Source organism: Protopterus annectens, chromosome 6.part0 (genome assembly GCF_019279795.1).
Source record: "Protopterus annectens isolate FY-2018-M chromosome 6.part0, PAN1.0, whole genome shotgun sequence".
In the NCBI taxonomy this organism is placed as follows: domain Eukaryota; kingdom Metazoa; phylum Chordata; order Ceratodontiformes; family Protopteridae; genus Protopterus; species Protopterus annectens.
In genome coordinates this window covers 969,949,320-969,969,011 of record NC_056737.1, presented here as the reverse complement: position 1 = coordinate 969,969,011, position 19,692 = coordinate 969,949,320, and the positions used below count along the sequence as shown (strand labels likewise).

Genomic DNA, 19,692 nt, shown 5'->3' with positions numbered 1-19,692 from the left:
CAATCCCTGACTGCCAGGTTAACTCTCTGTCGTGTTGTATCAATGACAATTTCCCTGGGTGGCAGACTTCCCAAAAGGTACTATTATGCATTTCTTGGCATTGAGTTATAAGCCATGACTCTGGAACTTGGAAAGACAATGAAAAACAAATACTGAAAAGAACCAATGGAAACAGGAAGAACTAAATTCAAGTCATGAACACTAGTGTGAATGTTGATGACACAATAACAGTAAACTACAGTGTGAGAAAGACATAAGGATAAAGAGGGAAAGTCAAAACTTGGGAGACGCTACTAAGATCAGGGGAGAAAACAAATGCAACTCTTTTGCACTAACTGCTATAATAATTATTTTCCAAGTAAGATATGGAGAGCACGGGGGGGGGGGGGGTCATCCTTCATTACAACATTCAGTTATAAACAGGAGTGATGTGTCTGTATGGTCAGCACTGGGAAGAATGTTTAGAAATCAGATGCGGACAGCCAATTTTGGCTGTAGTTAATTAGTATGGATGTACTACAGCAATCTCTATGAAGCAAAATTGGACTTTCCACAGTATGATTGGGATCTTACTTGTCTATAGCAAAGTAAATCATTCTTTGAGAAGAAGAAAAACCCCTCCCACTGCTAGGCTGACATTAGATTTTTCCGCCAGGGCTCCCGGTATTACTGCTGTTATCAGTTGTGACTGCTCTGTAGTATTAATATGAGAAAAATGACCAAGGACAGCAGAATTACAAGCTCACTGCCAAAAATAACTGCAGAATTATGGGGATTCTGTTGTCAAACAGGGAGTACCAGGACAATGACCCCTAGTTGAGGATCTGCGGAAGTCTTACACTATACATTGACAGCTAACCAAATTTCTGAGTGGTCCCCTGGTTTTAATTGCTTGCCACAGGTATTTATTTCAAGTTGTGTTTAGGCAAGGAACCCAGTTCTTCCCAAGGTGGTTTCATGGCAAGCCAGGTCAATAAGCAACACATCTGTATTTATTACTGATTATTAGTCTGATCAGCACACATTACCAAACAAGGATGACTGAAAATAATACATACTTGGGGTCACAACCCTATATATTTTTTCTATCTTATTGTTGCTGCGGCCCAAGAAGTGGCAGAGTTACCATTATCTGAACCTTTATCAAGTTGATTCTGGCACCACTCTCCAAGTTCTTTATGGTGGAATGCAAAAACTCTCTCCATCTTCTGTTCAGCAGGCAACAGAGAATTATTTCTACAGGAAGTGGAAATCTTCCTCAATAGCTAGTGGGTTGGTTTATTCCCTCATCACTCATATCAAATCACCAAATTACACTCTGGTACGGCATTCCAAATGTTAACAACAACCCTTCAGAATTAGTAAAAGAGTGGATGTTTAAGTGGTATATCCTCTCAAACTCATCCTTTGATGCCAGACTTCTCTGATACAAATGAGGCAAAAGTTATTCTGGCTTCTGGGACTAGCTTGTAAAAAGGGTGTATCACTGGAATTTTAGATCAGGCTGCTCCACTCAGTATTTCTCCCTTTTTTTCAAGAATAACCACAAGTTAGACAATATCAAATGGATGATGAAGGAAAAACTTTTGAGGGTACCACTGAATTTCTGTAGTGAGACAACTGGACACAAGAATGTACATGTGACAGAGGCCACACAATTTAAAGCAAAACACACAAATTTATCAGAAGTCAGAAAGTTTGCAGGTAGCCCTCAGTAACAGATTATGTTGCACTTACCGGGTAGAGAAAGGGTACTTTGAATGGGCAGAAGTGACGTTTCATGCTTTGGTATTTTACATGGTTGCATTTGATCTGGGGAAAAAAATCAGAAATGTATGAAGTTATAAGCCAACACTACTTCACTGCTCAGAGATTTTTAAGTCTCACAACAAATAATATATACATTCTTCAAGATCAGTGGAAAGTATAGATGCATCTGCACCAACTTAACCCATTTTATAATGATAATTTAGAGCACTGTGAATAAGACTTTGCAGAATCTTGTAAGTTGAGTATATGAACCCAAACCATCTAGTACTAAGACTCCAGAAATCTTTTCATCAAGAACTAATGCAGCCACCACCTCAAGTACTACACAAAGAAAAATCACCACTGCTGCCATTCATTGCCCTTAACTCACCCAATAATACGGATGTAATACACAACTGAAAACAGGATTTGTAGATTTATCTCACCATCTCCAGATACAGAATACTACTGTTTGACACACTCAAAGGCCAACTAACTTTCAGTCACTGACGGTACTTCTCTGTTCTTGAAATCAATGACTTAAGCTACTTAGCTGAAATTACATCCACCTCTGATGAAGAAGCTCCAAATAATCAATTAATCATACTTCTTGAAATACAAAAATACTGGAGCAGTGACTTTGCAAAGTATCTGTTTTAACATCTCATTCAGATAAATGGCTTCCTCCAAAACTGCAATACACCACGAAGCAAGGATGAGCTGGCACCTCACCTAAGTGTCATATTTAACCACAGCCTCACCTCAGGCTTTGTACCCACTGAGTGGCACACAGCTACAGTCATCCCACTCCACAAGGGGAGAATCCACCTTGGATCCTGGGAACTACCGCCCCATCAGTCTGATGAGCCTGATCTGCAAGGCTATGGAACGTATTATCATGGAACTTATAAACAAAGACATTGGCAACCTTCAAACACTGGACCCCACCCAGTTTGGGTTTGTGAAGGGATGATTGTGTCTCCTGAACCTGACTGACTTCTTTGAATCAGTCTCCAGAGCCGTGGACGAGGGTAAGGAGGTCCATACAGCCTATCTGGACCTCGCAAAGGCCTTTGACACCATCCCCCACTCTGGAATCATAGATAAACTTACTAAGCTGGGCATTAATTCCTACGTCACTCGATGGGTCGCAAACTGACTGACAGAACCCACACTGTAAAAGTAGCTGACTCCAAATCCAGCTCCAGATAAGTGACAAGCAGAGTGCCTCAGGGCTCGGTTCTGGGACCGCTCTTGTTTGGCATCTACTTCTCTGAGGTACAAGCCAACAGTAAGGGGTCTCTGACTAACAAAGTTCACAGATGACTGCAAACTGGGAGCCATTATTGAATCCCCAAAAGACGTGGATATTCTACAAATGGGCCTTACAGAAACAGATGCTTGGTGCCAGAGCCATGGGCTCAAGCTCAATACCAAGAAGTGTATAGTTATCCCGTTTGGGAAAAAACATGTACCCATGAATTATCACATTGGTGGCAGCATACTAAACACCGAAACTACGATAAGAGACCTGGGACTGTGGTCTCACCTTTGATAACCAGGTCGCCACAACAATTAGGAAATCCTTGTGTGTGGCACACCTTATCACCAAGGGCTTTTCATCCAGAAAAAAAGAGGTCATTGTCCCACTGTACTCATCCCTCATTAGACCCATCATTGAGTACAATGCTCCATTTGGTATGTACCTCAGTAGACATCTGCAGCAACTGGAAAGGCCGCAAAAGTACCTCACTAAAAGAATCACAGGTCTGAAGCAGATGCCCTATGCTGACCGACTAAAAAAACTCCAGCTATACTCTGTTACATATCGTCTACTCAGAGGCGATCGCTGCTTAACATACAAGGCCATGTCAAACCCAGAGCTGTTGGACATGCTACACTTAAAGAAATCCCAATCCCTCAGAGCCACACACTCTAGGGACCTAAACCTTGTCATCACAATGAACAAGACATGCTGGAGAGATAGGTTCCTGACCCAGAGACTGCCCTTACTCTGGAATAGACTGTCCATACATGTCAAGCAGAGTGCCTCCTTGGCCCTCTTCAAAAGGAACCCTGACGATTGGATGGGTGATAGGAAATTTACCCCAGGGATCACATTAATAGCTATGCTAGACAGGGATCCAGGGAAGTAATATTTTGACAAAGAACAGGGAACTATTATAACTTTTAGTTATGTACTTACCATAACATTAGATGTATGGGATCCATCTCGCCTACATTCTCTACAGATTGGCTCCGACTCGGCGCTATACTATAGAACGCAGTCTCTTATTGGCTGAGTTACCTCATATCCCAGGATGCACCACCACTACCTCCCCAGATCTCGTTTGTTCGCACTCATATCCACAGAGACATACTATTGTCATAACATACTCAGGTCTTTCAAGAGAGGAAAGAAAACAGATTCGGACCGTCCGGTCTCTCCTGGTCTACAAGGCAGGGGGATGGAGGGTGGGTTATTAGGAATGTAGGCGAGATGGATCCCATACATCTAAAGTTATGGTAAGTACATAACTAAAAGATGTAATGTGATCCTATCTCGCCTACATTCTCTACAGATGGGACAGCGTCCCTAGCACCTAATTCCCGGGTGGCTCATTGGAAAACACTCCTGAGTACTGTGGAACCGAAGGAAGCTCGACCCCTGGATGCCACATCTAATTTGTAGTGAGAAACAAAGGTGTGTGAAGATGTCCACGTGGCAGCCGCACAAATATCGCTAATAGAGAGCTTGGAATGAAAGGCTGCAGTGGCCATAGCTCTAGTGGAATGAGCTTTTACGGGAGCTATGAGCTGCTTGTTTGAGATGAGATAAACGTGAGTGATGCAGTCCCTGATCCACTTGGCAATAGTGCCTTTAGTGATGGCTTTGCCTAATCTGTTATCTGAAAAGGACACAAACAGTTGATCTGATTTTCGAGCTTTGTGTGTCCTATCCAAATAGAAGCGCAATTGCCTGTGCACATCTAAGCAGTGAAAAGTGTATTCAGCTCTGTTGGAATATTTGGGGAAGAAGACCGGCAGCTCCATTGATTGCTGTAGACAAAAACTAGAACAAACCTTGGGTATAAAGGATGGGTTTGTCCTAAGAGATACTCTATCCTTGTGGAACACTAGGTAAGGTGGTTTAACTCATAGAGCCTGAAGCTCTGAAACCCGTCTTGCTGAAGTAATAGCAACTAGAAGTGCAGTTTTCCAAGAAAGGAATTTGAGATCGCAGGTAGCTGCCGGCTCAAAGGGTGGCGAGGTTAAGGCACCTAATACCACGTTCAGATCCCACGGAGGTGCAGGTTGGGAAATGGGGGGTCGTAAAAGCCAAGCTCCTTTAATAAAGGCTTTACAAAGCTTGTCGCTCATTAAGGGAGGTTGCACATTTTCATGAAAATTAGAAATAGCCGCCAATTGTACCTTAATGGTAGATACTGAGCAGCCTTGCTGGAACAGGGAGGCTAAAAATTTAAGTACTTCAGATACCGAGGCTGTCATTGGGTCTAATCCTCGGAGCTGGGCCCAAATAGCAAATCTCTTCCATTTACTGCTATATATTTTCTTCGTAGAAGTCTTGTGGGCTGAAGACAAAATGTGTATGACTTCAGGAGCCAGAGAGTGGGTCCTAATTATGGTTAGAAGAGGAGTAGCCAGGCTGTCAACTTCAACGAATGGAGGGACTGATGGAGTTGTCCTGACTGGTGAGTCAGCAGGTCCGGAACTTGGTCCAGAAACCAAGGACCCTCCAATGCATATCTGTGAAGGAAGGGGAACCAGATTTGTCGAGGCCAGTATGGGGCGATTAAAATCATCTTGCTTTTCAAGCGAATCGCCTTCTGAATCACCTTGGGGAGAAGGGGAACCGGTGGAAAGGCGTAAAGCAGACCGGAGGGCCAATCGTGGACAAGAGCGTCCTTGGGAATCCCCCCCGAAAGTGGGGTTAGAGTGAAGAAGTGATGACACTGCATTGAGGGGGTTTGCAAAGAGATCGCAACAGGGGACTCCCCATCTCGTGAAAATCTGTGTTGTCACTCTGTTGTTCAAGGACCACTCGTGAGGGGAGAGAATAGTTCTGCTCAGTCTGTCGGCTAACACGTTGGACTTCCCCGGAATGTGCGTTGCCATTAGAAAACGCTTGGTAGCAATCGCCCAATCCCATACTCTCATGGCCTCTCTGCAAAGGGGGTAGGACCTGGTTCCTCCTTGTTTGTTTAGGTACCAGACTACCGACATGCTGTCGGATTGAATGGCAATTGTACCCTGGGGGAGGTGATTGTGCAGTGCTTGCAACGCTAAGAGCACCGCCCTCATCTCCAGGATATTGATATGAAGAAGACTCTCGTCGGGGTGCCACGTGCCTTGGACCGACCTGTCCAGATAATGACCCCCCCACCCTGTCTGGGAGGCGTCCGTAGTCAGCGTGGCAGAGGGGAGTGGCGGGACGAAGGGTTGCCCTTGATTCAGGTTGGGGGTTATAAGCCACCAACGGAGATCCTGTTTGCACGTGTCCGTGATCAGAATGTGGTGACTGAGGGGAAGGTCCTGATAAGACCACTGGACCGAGAGGAGCCACTGAAGTATCCTCATGTGCAACCTTGCCAAGGGGACCAGAAGAATGGTGGCTGTCATGGAGCCCAACAGTTGCAGGACCATTCTTGCTGGAGCGCGACGTCTGAGGAGCAGAGTTCGGACTTGGGACTGTAGTGTTATGATCCTTTCTGCAGGAAGATAGACTCGCATCTGCCTTGAGTCTATTTCTGCACCGATGAACAGAATACGCTGAGATGGTTGCAATACAGATTTTGACCAATTGAAGGTGATTCCTAAGGAATTGCCCAGTGTTATCATGGCTGCCAAATTTTGCAAGAGTAGATGCCTGGAGGCGGCAGTTAGGAGCCAGTCGTCTAGGTATGGAAACACCTGGAATCCTAGACTTCTCAAGTGAGCAGTCGCGACTGCCAAACATTTGGTAAACACCCTAGGGCTGTGGTGAGACCAAAGGGCAGCGCTCGGAATTGAAAATGACTGTCTCCCAGGCTGAAGCGTAAGTGTCTCCTCGACGCCTGATCCATCAGAATATGATAGTAGGCGTCTTTGAGGTCTATGGAGCACATCCAGACTCCTTTCTCCAACAGTGGGAGAATGGATTGTAAAGTGACCATCCGGAATTTGGACTTTTTTACAAATCGGTTGAGTTTGCTGAGATCCAAAATGGGTCTCAAGTCCCCGGTCTTTTTTGGCACCAAAAAGAATCTTGAGTAAGTCCCTGATCCGGCCTGGTCTGCGGGGACAGGTTGGATGACTCCTTTTTGAAGCAGCTTTGAAACTTCTTCGGCTGCATGATCCCGCTGACTGGGTGGTGGGTCCGGGATTCTTTGGACTGATGGGGGTGGTTGAAGAAAGGGGATGGAGTAACCTCCGGCAATGATTCGAAGCACCCATTGGTCCTGAGTAATGTTTTCCCAGGCCTTTAGGTGCTTCGAGAAACGACCCCCGACTGGCTCCGGAGCTGCACAGTCGGGCACTCCTTCAGGGATGCTGGAAGGAGGAGGAGCCACGAAAGGACTCGCGGTCTCCAGTGTTGCGGGGGCCTCCGCCGCCTCTGGGACGGCGTCTCCCTGAAAAATTTCCCCCTCCTCTGCCTCTAGAAGGGGGATCGCTCTGCTGCGGCGAGTAAGGCTTCTGAGACTTACGGAACCACATCTTCCCTCCCCTCCTGGCCTCCTGGCCTTGGGATAAGGCCTGACAGGAGTGGAAAAACGGGCCCCTACGGCAGCCAAGGTCTTACCCTCCTGCTCGCAGCGAGTCAACGTGTCCTTTACCTTGGGACCAAACAAAGAGGACCCATCAAAGGGGGCATCGGCAAAGGAAGACTTAAAGGCCTCCGCAAAATGACACAGGCGTAACCAGGCTTGTCTCCGAAGAGCAACACCTGTTCCCGCCGCTCTACTCGCCCCTTCGGCCGCATAGGAAATGAGCCTCATGGACGAATTAGATAAAGAGGATAGGGTAGCTAACTGAGAATTAACTGTCTGAGTTAATTGATCAGGTAAGTTACCCGAGAGGGCATCCGACAGCTCCTTGATCAGATCCCTCTGTAGTCTGGTGAAGTGTGCCAAGTAATTCAGAGACCTTAACGTGAAGGCCGCTGAAGTAAGGGTACGCTTGCCGTACCGATCCATGCTCCTAGACTCCTTATTAGGGGGATGGATGGACGTCGAAGCCTCTGCCACATCTTGCTGGGTGGCAGATGCCACCACCATAGCATCTACAGCCACACCCTTAGATAAGAACTCCTTGTCCGGGGGTGCTGAAAGAAATTTGTTAGGACGAGCTGGCACCGGTTCCACAGAATCCGGGTGTTCCCACGCCCTTCGAGAGATCAAATCCAGAAGCTCGTCGAAGGGCGGAGACACCCAGGAGGCGGAGGGCTGAGCCCCGAAGGCCTTGAGGAACACCGACTCCTCAGCGGAAGGGGGTTTGGATTGCCAATCGCCTCGGTGTTTAAGGATTTCTAAGATGTCAGCAAAGGAGACATCTTCCGATGACGACTTTGGGGACCCCTCCGCATCATCGAGGTCGGTATCTGACGTGAGGGACTCGTCAGGGGAGTCGACGTGCTTCCTCTTACACAGTCTCTTCCTGGGTGGTTCCTCCGAAGGAGAGTCGGAGGAACCTCCAGGAAGAAGGGAACCACCAATGGGGGTAACCTCAGGCCCAGGGGCTCCGCTGTACTGAGACAGGGGGACTCCAGAAACGCCAGTCACCACATCTAAGGAAGGGGGTGGTGGTGGAAAAGTCGAAGTGGCCAAAGAGGATTTGGCTAAGGCACTTCTCATGGCATCGAAGGCAGGACCCCCAGAATCCTGGGAAGGTGCTATCCGCGAGGCCACAACAGCAACAGGAACCCCCGCAGCCGACGCACCAAGAGAGAGGCTCGGAACCGAAAGGGTCGGATCCGAAGCCTCCCCCCCGGGGCCGACCGAGGAAGTTCGTGTACCGAACCCCGACCCAAGGGACGGAGTTGAAGTTAGAGTCGGAGCCGACTCGATAACTTCGACTGGATCCACCGACACCGACTCCAACGGCGCCGAGGCTGTCGGAGGAGGAATGGTAGTAGAAAGAACGGGAATCGGCTCCAAAGCCAACTGGGCAGGAGTCGATATCAATTTAGCAAAGACCGGTGACTGAAAGAGCTTCTGTAGTACCCTGTCCACGTCCGAATCAGACATCCTTGAAGAACGGGAGGAGACCGATCGGGTCCGAGTCGACTTCTCCGCCGGCTCCGAAAGAGTAGGGGACCAGCTCCGAAAAGGCTCGAGACGTATCGGCGCCGAGGGAGATCCCACTATTGCAATCTCCCTCGGAGCCGATGTGGACTTCGGCTCCGAAGAGGAAGTGTCTGAGCGGGCAATCCTCATCGGCTCCGAAGTCAGTGGAGCCGATGAAGGTGACCCACCTCTCGATGTCCGAGCTCTCGACTCCAAGGTCAGGGGAGTCGAGGCTGGAGGCATCGAGGCAGACCGTTCCGCCCTCGGCTCCGAAGTCCGTGGAGCCGACGGAGAAGCCTGCCTAGACTTTTTGGCTGTCGGTTCCGACGGGCTGGCCGGAGCCGACGATTTTTTCTTCTTTTTAGAAGGGGAAGAAGAAGAGGACAATGCTTCCTCAAACGAAGGGGCAATGAGCCCTTTTAAAATCAATTTGTTTTTCCTCTCTTGGAGGACTCGAGAGGAAAAAGCGTGACAAACGCTACAAGACTGCTGCAGGTGTTTAGGGCCTAAACAATAGACACACAGGGAATAATCATCTGTGACTGACATTTTATAACTACACTTGACACATTTTTTTAAACCAGAGGGTCTATGTTCTTTAGCCATGGTTTCGACAATTAACAACACAGACTAGCAAGACAAAAAACACTAACTAACAGCTAGGCTCTAACTTAAACGCCTAAGGTAGGGCTAGGCCCCTCTAACTTAAACAGAACCTTCCTACTTGACAAACAAACACAATTTTCCACAAAAAACAATTCAAACACTAACGTACAACAACGATAGCTGTTAAAACAGCTTTTGGGTGAATTTCAGAAAAAAATCTGACAGAAAAGATTTCAAAGTAGAGGTACTTAGCTCAGCCAAGTCCGAGACCACGTCTATGCTGGAAAGCGGCAAACGAGATCTGGGGAGGTAGTGGTGGTGCATCCTGGGATATGAGGTAACTCAGCCAATAAGAGACTGCGTTCTATAGTATAGCGCCGAGTCGGAGCCGAGGATCGGCTCCGAACCCATCTGTAGAGAATGTAGGCGAGATAGGATCACATTACATCTAGGCTTGTATAGGCCCTAGGGCCAATAGCCTAGAACAAACCTATGAATTAATAGATTTTCTTCAGGGAAATGCTCACTTAACACTTAAAGGAAGTTTAAACATGCAATTATTGCAGATGCGTTAATTACTGGACTCTAGCAATGATTTCAAATAATATACATCTAGTTCATTGAACTGATACAGTAATTACCAAGCTACTGTATATACTTGTACATAACTCAAGTTATGACAAAAAAATGGCCTTAAGAAAAAGGGTAGACTTGTGCATGAGTAAATAGTATAACCAACTGACAATTAGCAACGTCGTGGTCAGGGACCTAGGCAAGGAATACAGTAGGAATGAAAGTCCTTATGAGGTATTTGCTTCCCACAAGAAATACAATTATTAACTTTTTCTGACATCAGTCTGGAGCAAGAAAAAAGTTTCCCCAACGGGGTACTTAGCTTTTAATGAAGACTGCAGATCTGAAATTCGAACACGAAAATCTCAGGAGTCGGCCGACTGGCACTTGCGAACTGCTTTTGCTCCAGGCACCGTGCGGCAAGAAAGACTGAAGAAAATGGCGTCGGCTGCATCTTTTATACCCCTGGTGCACTGACGTCAGGGAAGAGGTGACAGCAACCGACGCCGGACCTAGACTTTGGAATTCAGGCTGACTGCGGGTAGCCTGCCAGCAGGATAACCCAATTGTAATGACTGCAACAGTGAAACATGATGAACATCCACAGCTCTTAAGTGCATCAGTCACTAAAACCTACAGTGCTAACTGAAAAAAAGTCTAATGTTATGCTTTAATGAGCATTATTCTTTACCTTTTTTCCCTAAACAATCGACAGTTTAGGAGAGGAGATGAGGATTATTACTGGCACTGTGCTTAAACACTACTGTTGCATGCAATTGATAAATACAAAAAAAAGTAAGGAATGGCAGTCAATAAAGAGCAATAAAGAAGTTATGTACTCACCATAACGTTCCATCTGTGTTGTTGATCTTCATTTATCCTTGACGTATGGGACTCTGTTCTGACCCTTGGAACCAGCTCACCTATTGTAACAGATTGCGAGAACAAAAACTCTCGAGCCAAGTCCTTACCTAGAATGCCCCCCCTCTAGATTACCTCAAATCGAGTTTGCAGCTAAAAAGAAAGACAGGAAAGACAGCCCTACTGCAATTGTAGAGGCTATGTCCAATGCCACATATGAAATAACAGATAACCAGGACTAGAGAGTTTGTTCCCCCAAGAAGCCTGAAGGAGGGGGAAGATGAGTGGGGTGTCAAGGATAAATGAAGACAGACAACACAAATGGAACGTTATGGCAAGTAAATAACTTCTTTATCTGATATTGTCAATCTTTATTTATCCTTGACGTATGGGACAGAGTCTCCAGCTACCTTATATTTTGGGAGGTCTTATGGAAGGATATTCCTGAGCACCATAGAGACAAAAGATGCTCTTCCCCTGGAGAACAGGTCCAATTTGTAATGAGTAATAAAGGTATGTGAAGTATGGAGCAGCCCAGGTTGCTGCTGCACATATTTCATCCATGGAAACCTTAGAGTGAAAAACAGCAGAACTGGGTATTGCCATAGTAGAATGCAGCTTCACTGGTGCAGGTAATTGGACATTTTTCTTATTGTAGATGAAAGTTATGTATTCTCTTAACAACTTAGACAAAGTAACCTTTGAAACTGGTTTACCCATGGATGGACTCGAAAAGGAGACAAATAACTGGCCCAACCTTTGAAAGTCCTTTGTTCGGCTGAGATAAAAATGCAATTGGCTGTGAACATCTAACAAGTGTAAACAATATTCTCCCTTGTTAGAAAAATTAGGGAAAAAGACTGGTAAATTAATAGATTGATTAATGTTAGTTTCCGATACCACCTTAGGAAGAAAGGATGGGTTGGTTCTTAGTGAAACTCTGTCTATATGAAAAATCAGATATGGAGGTTTTGAAAATGATGCTTGACTCTCTGAAGTTCTTCTGACGGATTCAACGGCTACCAGGAGAATAGTTTTCCATGAAAGGAACTTCAAGTCACAAGCAGCTGCCAGCTCAAAAGGGGAATGAACCAATGCCTGTAGAACCATATTAAGACCAAAAGGAAAGACAGGATCCTTATAAGGAAATTTTACCTCAAGATTCCTTTCAAAAGCACGTTGCATTAATCTATGAGAGATGGGAGGGTGGCTTAATGGCTAAGGTGCTTGCGTACAAACACAAGGTGCAGGGTTTGAGACTCACAAGGTATAACTGGCTAGGCTTAAAATGGCTCGCAAGGGCAGTTAGCTTAGTACTAAACTATGAACCTATGAACTATGAACCTATTAACGAGTGCTATTCAAAACTGTCATGGAAGTTAGAAATAGCATCTAGTTGGTCTTTAACAGACCCTTACTTGAAAAGCATAGCTAAAAATTCCAACATCTTTTCAACTGGTGCAGAGAAGGGGTAAATACCATTATCGTGTATCCAAAACAAGAATCTTTTCTACTTAGGCTTATGGGAAGCTAACAACATTTTTCAGTCTGGGGAGGACAGGTCATCTTGCCTGGTGATCAATGGAATTGGAGGAACCAAGCTGTAAGCTTGATGTTTTAGAGATTGGGGTGAACTAGTCCCTGTGGATAGGACAGGAGGTCTGGATCCCAGTCCAGAGTCCATGGACAGTGAATTAGGTGAGGCCATGAGGCCAAAGAAAGGGGAACCAAATTTGTCGAGGCCAAAAGGGAACAATGAGGATCCCCTTGCTCATCAACCTGATGGCCTCCTTCAAGAAAGGAGGTATTACTGGAATGGGGAGGGGAGCATAGAGCAGTTCTGAGGGCCAGTCGTGAAGGAGAGTGTCTCTTGGGGACTCCCCCTGAGGGGAGATTAAGTCAAAGTAGCTGCTGAGCTTGTTGTTTAGGGGTGATACAAACAGGTTGCAGCAAGGCTGGACCCAGCAATGGAAAATCTCCTTCGCCACTCTGGGATTGAGAGACCATCTGTGAGGCAGGAGGATGCATCTGCTCATATTGTCTGCTACCATGTTCGATTTCCCCAGGATGTGCATTGCTATCAGAAAGTGGTTGGAAGAGATCGCCCATTGCCATACTCCGAGAGCTTCTCAACACAGGGAGTAAAAGACTTGGTTCCACCCTGTTTGCTGATGTACTAGACTACTGACATTGTCTCATTGAATGGTAATCATTCCCAGTGGGAGGGCAGCTTGGAAGGCTTGCAACGCTAAAAACACCCCCCTCAACTCCAAAACATTGATATGCAAATCGGCCTCTATCGGGGACCAAGTGCCTTGGACTGTTCTGCCCAGATTATGCCTCCCCAACCCATCTGGGAGGCATCTGTGGTCACTATGGCCTTAGGCTGAGGAGGAACGAAGGGTCAGCCTAAGAGAATTTCCTCTAATTCCATCCACCAGGATAAGTCTTTCTTGCAATGACTGGTAACCTGAATGAGATGCATCAGGGAATGACTGAGAATGGACCACTGGGAGGCTAGAAGCCATAAGTCTCATGTGAATTCTTGCCAGTGGAACCAGCGTGAGGGCCATTGCCGTGGATCCTAGAGCTTGTAGAACTAATACAGCAGGTACCATATTGCTGGAGAGAATAACTTCCACCTGGGACCTTATCTTTTGCAATCTGTGAGGAGGAAGGGAAGCTGTGTAAGAGGTGGTATCCATGCGAGCCCCTATAAACTCCAATTCTTGAGTCGGATGTAGTTGGGAATTTTTACGATTCACCGTAATACCTAGATGAGCGCAAGTGTGTAGAATAATATCTCGAGTGCTCTAGGAGATGCCTGGTGGGAGCAGTGATGAGCCAGTCATCTAAGTATGCAAATAATTGGAATTCGTGCAGCCTCAAGTGAGCTGCTACTGCTGCCATACACTTGGTGAACACCCAGGGATGTGGTGAGACTGAATGGCAGAGGTCTGAACTGATCATGACTGGCTTCTAGCCAGAAGTGGAGGAATCTTCTGGAGCACTTGTCCATTTTTATGTTGTGATACGCGTCCTGGAGGTCTATAGGGCACATCCAATCATCTTTCCCTATGAAGGGTAGAATAGACTGAACCATGACCATCCGGAATTTTGCCTGCTAAACAAACTTGTTCAACAGACTGAGATCCAAACTTGGTCCCCAGTCCCCAGTCTTTTTTTGGCACTAAAAAGAACCTTGAGTAGAATCCAGATCCAATCTTTCTGGTGGAACTTCTTGGATGACTTTTTTCTAGCAGCTTTTGAATTTCCAAAGCTGCCTGATTCGTCTAACTGGGTGGAACATTAGGGATTCTTCTGCCTGTTCTTGGGGTGATAATGATGGTAATGTAGTATTCTCTGGTAATGATCCTTCGCACCCAAGTATTGGTGGTTATTTGTTGCAGGGCTAGTGGGTGCAAGGAGAATCTTCCCCCAACTGACTTCAGAGGTAAGCAATCGGGCCTCCCTTCAGGAGCGCTGGTAGGGTTTCCCTGAGAAAGTCTCTGGAATCCTGATTTTGTGGGCCATTTCAGCATCTTCCATTAGAGCTTCCCCCTCTGCCCCGAGGGGAGCTACTGCCATGTGTGTCCTGAAAAGGCCCTTGGGATTTCTTGAACCACATTTTTCCACTCCTCTGATTCGTGGAGAAGGACTGCTAGGGAGCAGAAAAACATACGCCTGCTGCAGGCAGGGTCTTTTCATCTTTTTCACACCTGGCCAAGGTCTCTCAAACTTTGGGGCCAAACAGGGATGATCCGTCAAAGGAAGCACTGACGAACAAAGACTTAAATTGCTCCGCAAACTCACACAAGCGCATTCAGGCATGCCTCTTTAAGGCACCGCTGGAACCCACTGCCACAGTCATCTCTTCAGCAGTGTGCGCAATGAGCCTCATGGAGAAGTTGGAAATAGGCTCCTGGATGGCCAGCTGGGAGGCCACTTTATCTTGTACTTCCTCAGAAGGGCTCCTGCAAGGGGATCTGACAGCTCCTTGATCAGATCTCTCTGGAGTGTAGTAAAGTGCGCCATGTAGTTCAATGACGGTAAGGCAAAGGCCGATGAAGCGTACACCTATTTCCAAACCTGTCGATCGCCCTGGACTCTGTTAGGAAGATGAACAGTGGAGCTCTCCTCTGCTAGTTCCTTCTTTGTGGCTGCCACAACCACCATGGCATTTACTGCTAATCCCTTGGCCCAAACCTGTTGGTTATCTGGTGTGGTGACAATTTTGTCCGGTCTCCTGGGGATTGGCTCTACAGGATCAGGGGGCCTTCCACACCCATTGTGCGATCAACTTAATGACATGGTCAGTGGGCAGGGTCACCCAATATGTAGATGGGAGAACACTGAAAGCTTGCAGGTACACAGACTCCTCTGAGGAAGAGTCTTTGGGTTTCCAGCCACCCTCTGCTTTAATAACTCAAGAATGTCTTCAAGGAAGCATATTCTGGGGGTGACCAGGGGGAATCCCCCCCCTTCATCGGAGTCAGTGTCCTCTGTGACAGATTCCTCTGGGGAATCTAGGCATTTCCTCTTGCATGTCCTCTTCTGGGGCACCTCCTCTGTGGAGGACTCTGAAGAGGTAAGCCCCTGTGCAGTGGTATCCTGCAAATTTGGTGCTCAATGTCCAGGCACTGAAGTTGGAGGAAGCTCTGGGCAAAATGGAGTCCCGGGGAAATGCTCCGATAGAGAAGGAACCAGCTGAGCACCTGCAGCCCAAGGCTCTCTCCATGATGTGGAAGGCGGGTCCTCACAGTGAGGAAGGGAGCCAGGTATCGGTAAGGACAAACCTGGAACCGTGGTCCCACCCCACTTTGACGAGACTGCCACCAAAGGTGAAGCTGGGGAAGAGCCCACACATGTTGAAAAAAACTAGAGCTGAACCACGCCCCTCAGACTCAGCAGTGGAGTTATGACCGTGAGAGTCCTCCAGACCCAAAAGAACAGAGGAACTCAGGGCAGACACTGGAGCTGAAGACACAGAAGCTGTCGGCATCAGGACAACTGGAACCAGGGGGGATCGGAGTCATGGTCTCTAAGGCCTCAGGGGAGGTTAGAGGAGGAATGTCTGGTGGAGTCCTAGGAGAGAAGGTCCCATCTCCAGAAGGGAATGAAACCTGGGAAAAACCTGTAACACTCCTAGCCACGAGGATCTAATCCACCAACCTCACAACATCTACTTCTGTCAAACTCCTGGAGGAATAAACAGAAAGGGCTGATGGGGATTCAGGTCTCTCTACAAAGATGCCCCACAAATGGATCCACTGAGACAGAGTACCCAGTCCTGGGTATGAGAAATAGTTCTGGTTCCGAGGATACTGACGGTACTGTGGAAGGGGCCGGCATCTAGGAAGGGGGTGGCACCTGATGGTTGTAGTCATCATAGTCTGCACCGAAGTCAGCACCGTAGCCTTTTTAGTACTTAGCTCTGGTTCCGCTGAGGAAACTGAAGATTTAGGTCTCTTTGATGCCTGAGCCAAAGGGGACCCCTGCACTGACAGACTCCTCTTCTTCCCATGATCAACTTTCGAGGAAAAAGAGGAGGAGGAAGATGGCAAGGAAACATTGGACTTTGATTTCCTTGGCTGACTGGACAAAGCCTTAAAGGATGTTTTAATCAGTCTTTAAGGACAAGTTTTGTTCTTTCTTTCTCTGAGGGCCCGTGACTAAAAGCTTGACAAATAGCACAATCCTCTTGCAAGTGCACCGGGCCCAAGCAATAGACACACACCATATGTCCATTGGAATTGGGCATTTTCTTCCCACATTCATGACACTGCTTGAATTCTGTAGTGCCTTTACCTTTATCTGCCATCTTGACTAGACACCAAGTCAACTTGCAGAAAGTACACACAGCCACACACACACAGTAAAAAAGGAAAGAAGGCGGGGGGGGGGGCTACCAACAACGATAGGCCAGAACTACCAAGAGGTAGAGAGGAGAAAGGATATGAGCTACCAACGATGGTAAAAAAGGTACCACAAGGTACGAAATACTCGGACACACACTCACTCACAGAAAAAAACTCAGAAACAACGTAAGCTACTATCCTTTTCTTTTTTTAAACAGAGAAAAACTACCAGCAATGGTAGGAAAGAACACCAAAGTCTAAAAATAAAGGGATACTAGAAGAAAAACAGCAGTAGGAAAAATATTAATTGGGTAGGTTAGAAGAGTTAAGGAAGGATTTCAAGAAAAGTTTAACTAAGATTTAAGTAAGAAGACTAAATTGCACTTAGCTCAAGAGAGAGTTTCAGCTGACACGTCCGATGTAGGAGATTTGAGGTAATCTAGGGAGGGGCATTCTGGGTAGAGACTTATCTTGAGAGTTTTTGGTTCTTGAAATCTGTTATTAAGAGCCAAACCAGTTCCAAGGGTCAAAACAGAGTCTCATACGTCAAGGATAAATGAAGACTGACAACATCAGATAAGCAAATTTACTTTTTTTTCATTTAAATTTGCATTGTAATGACTGATATGCTGCAAAACTACTGTAATGCATTCTAAACAGCTGCATGAAACAGTACTCTAGTGACAGTGAACTTGGTCCCATCCATACCTCTCAACTTCTTACAGCAAGAAATCTGGACAAAGCCATTAATAAAAGTAGGACAAAGGCCCAACAATTGGGACAAGTTTTTAATATTGCACTTAGAAACTTAATGATAGAACAGGCTTTGCCTTAGCATGAATTTTGTGAAGGGTATGAAGTCTGAAACTCAAATGCCTGTAATTATTTTCTAACTTCAGTCTTTAATGATTTGCCACTAATTTGCCAGAAAACCACAATTTTATGAAAAACGGACCAAAAATATGAGGCAAAGATCAGGACATTCTGCTAAAATCTATTAAACCATAAATCTTTTTATTCACTTAATATTTTACGTTTTATTGACTGTCATGTCTTACTGACTCCTCAGTTAGCTGTAGACAGTTTAAAAGATGGGGCTGGATCATAACTGGTGCTGGGTATAAACACCACTGCTTCAAGCAGCTGTTAACTGGGTACAATTAAGTCAAGAGCCAGTAATGCATCAGTCACATGAAAGGTTTTAGCCTGGCATCTTGATGCATAGAAATTAAGCTCAGACTATGATCAAGATGACCCATGTTTGATTAGCAGCACTGGTGCTGCAGGGCCTGGGAGGGGAGGATGAAAGTGAGCAGCTGATGATGGCTCAATCTACCCTGGGGGGAGGGTGGTGGTTTTGTCTTTGTACTGATGTTTCCTAATGGGAACAATACCTGTAGCACCTGCAGAGTACATAGCCAAGTTGTGCAGTCCTTCAGGTTAAGGGAGATGCATGTATGAAAACATGCATGCATGTCCTTAAAAGCCGAAGCAATACCGGGGACTCAGTGGAGCAGTCATGAGGAATGGGATTCCTTGGGACTGGGAAGAGAGTTCACAGAATCCTGCTCCCAACTGCTGGACTCTCTCCTCTCTTGAGATAGCAGATGAACTGATTAGGTCCCTCTGGTCAGGAACAATTAAGCCACATGGCTCTCAGCCAGATCAGATTTTACCGGCTATTGCCCTCAAACAGGGGGATGAATGGGTCTATAGGGTGACAGTAGGAGATCCACCGAAAAAAGGATCCTGTAGAAAAATAAAATTTCATTTAACAGTTTTAATGACTGTCAGGATATAAAACTACTGTAATGTAATCTCTGTAACTGCACAAAATGGTAAGTGTTCAAACACAGTACTACAGTACCGTACTACTAGTAACCATACCCACCCCGAGCTATTAACTACAGTACTGTACTAGTAACCATCCCTACCCCCAGCTATTAAACTGCATACAGTTACAGGAAGAGTCAGTACTGTTTTTTCATGACTTCCATTCCTTTACTGACACTTAAATGTACGTGGCTTAACAGATTGGGTCAGCGATCACTAGCAGTACTGTCAGAGCTGCACTACATAGTTACTCTGGCACTGGCCGTCTGTTCCATCCTCTAATCTACCTCAAATTTCAGAAGCAAAACAAAAAACAATAGCTTACCACAGCTTATTAACAGCCCTGGCAACAAAATCAAAGCAGTACTGGCATTCATTTCTGTACCAGTATTCTGAAATTCTTGGCTAGGCTTATAAGGGCCTCCGGGCCAATAGCCTAGTATTATCCTATGAACCTATAAGAAATGCCGGTATGGAAATAAATGCCTGTAGTGCACAAATGGGTCTCCAGTCAGTTCCTTTCCTTGGTACCAGAAATAGTCTGGAATAAAATCCTTGGCCTTGTTCGTGAGTAGGTACCTCTTGAATAGCTCTCATGTCTATGAGCTTTGAAATTTGTAGTTGTGCCTCTGCCCTTTGATTGTGTGGCAGGTTTGGCATGCCTCTCATTTTTGGAAGAGTGTGGAAATGAAATCTGTAGCCTCTGTTTATAACATCCAGGATCCATTTGTCTGTTGTGACAATATGCCAATTTCTTGTAAATAATGCCAGCTTTCCTCCCAAGGGTGCTGCCAACTGAGACTTGCTTGGCATGGAAAGGAGGGAGTCATTGGGTTTGTTTCCTGTATTGTTGTGCACTGTCTTCGCCACCTCTTGGTGCTGGAGTTTGCCATTGTCTGCCTCTATATGATCCTTGTGATTGTCCTCTG

The 19,692-nt window shown here is 46.1% G+C and overlaps 1 protein-coding gene across 1 annotated transcript in view; it reads right to left on the bottom strand.

Moving 5' to 3' along the window:
- Positions 1-19,692, bottom strand: part of CCNK (cyclin K) — a 421,050-nt gene that overhangs the window by 35,768 nt on the left and 365,590 nt on the right. Inside the window, exon 10 of the mRNA XM_044074606.1 lies at positions 1,738-1,812. Within this exon, the coding sequence (XP_043930541.1) occupies positions 1,738-1,812 (75 nt within the window). The remainder of the gene's footprint in view (positions 1-1,737; positions 1,813-19,692) is intronic.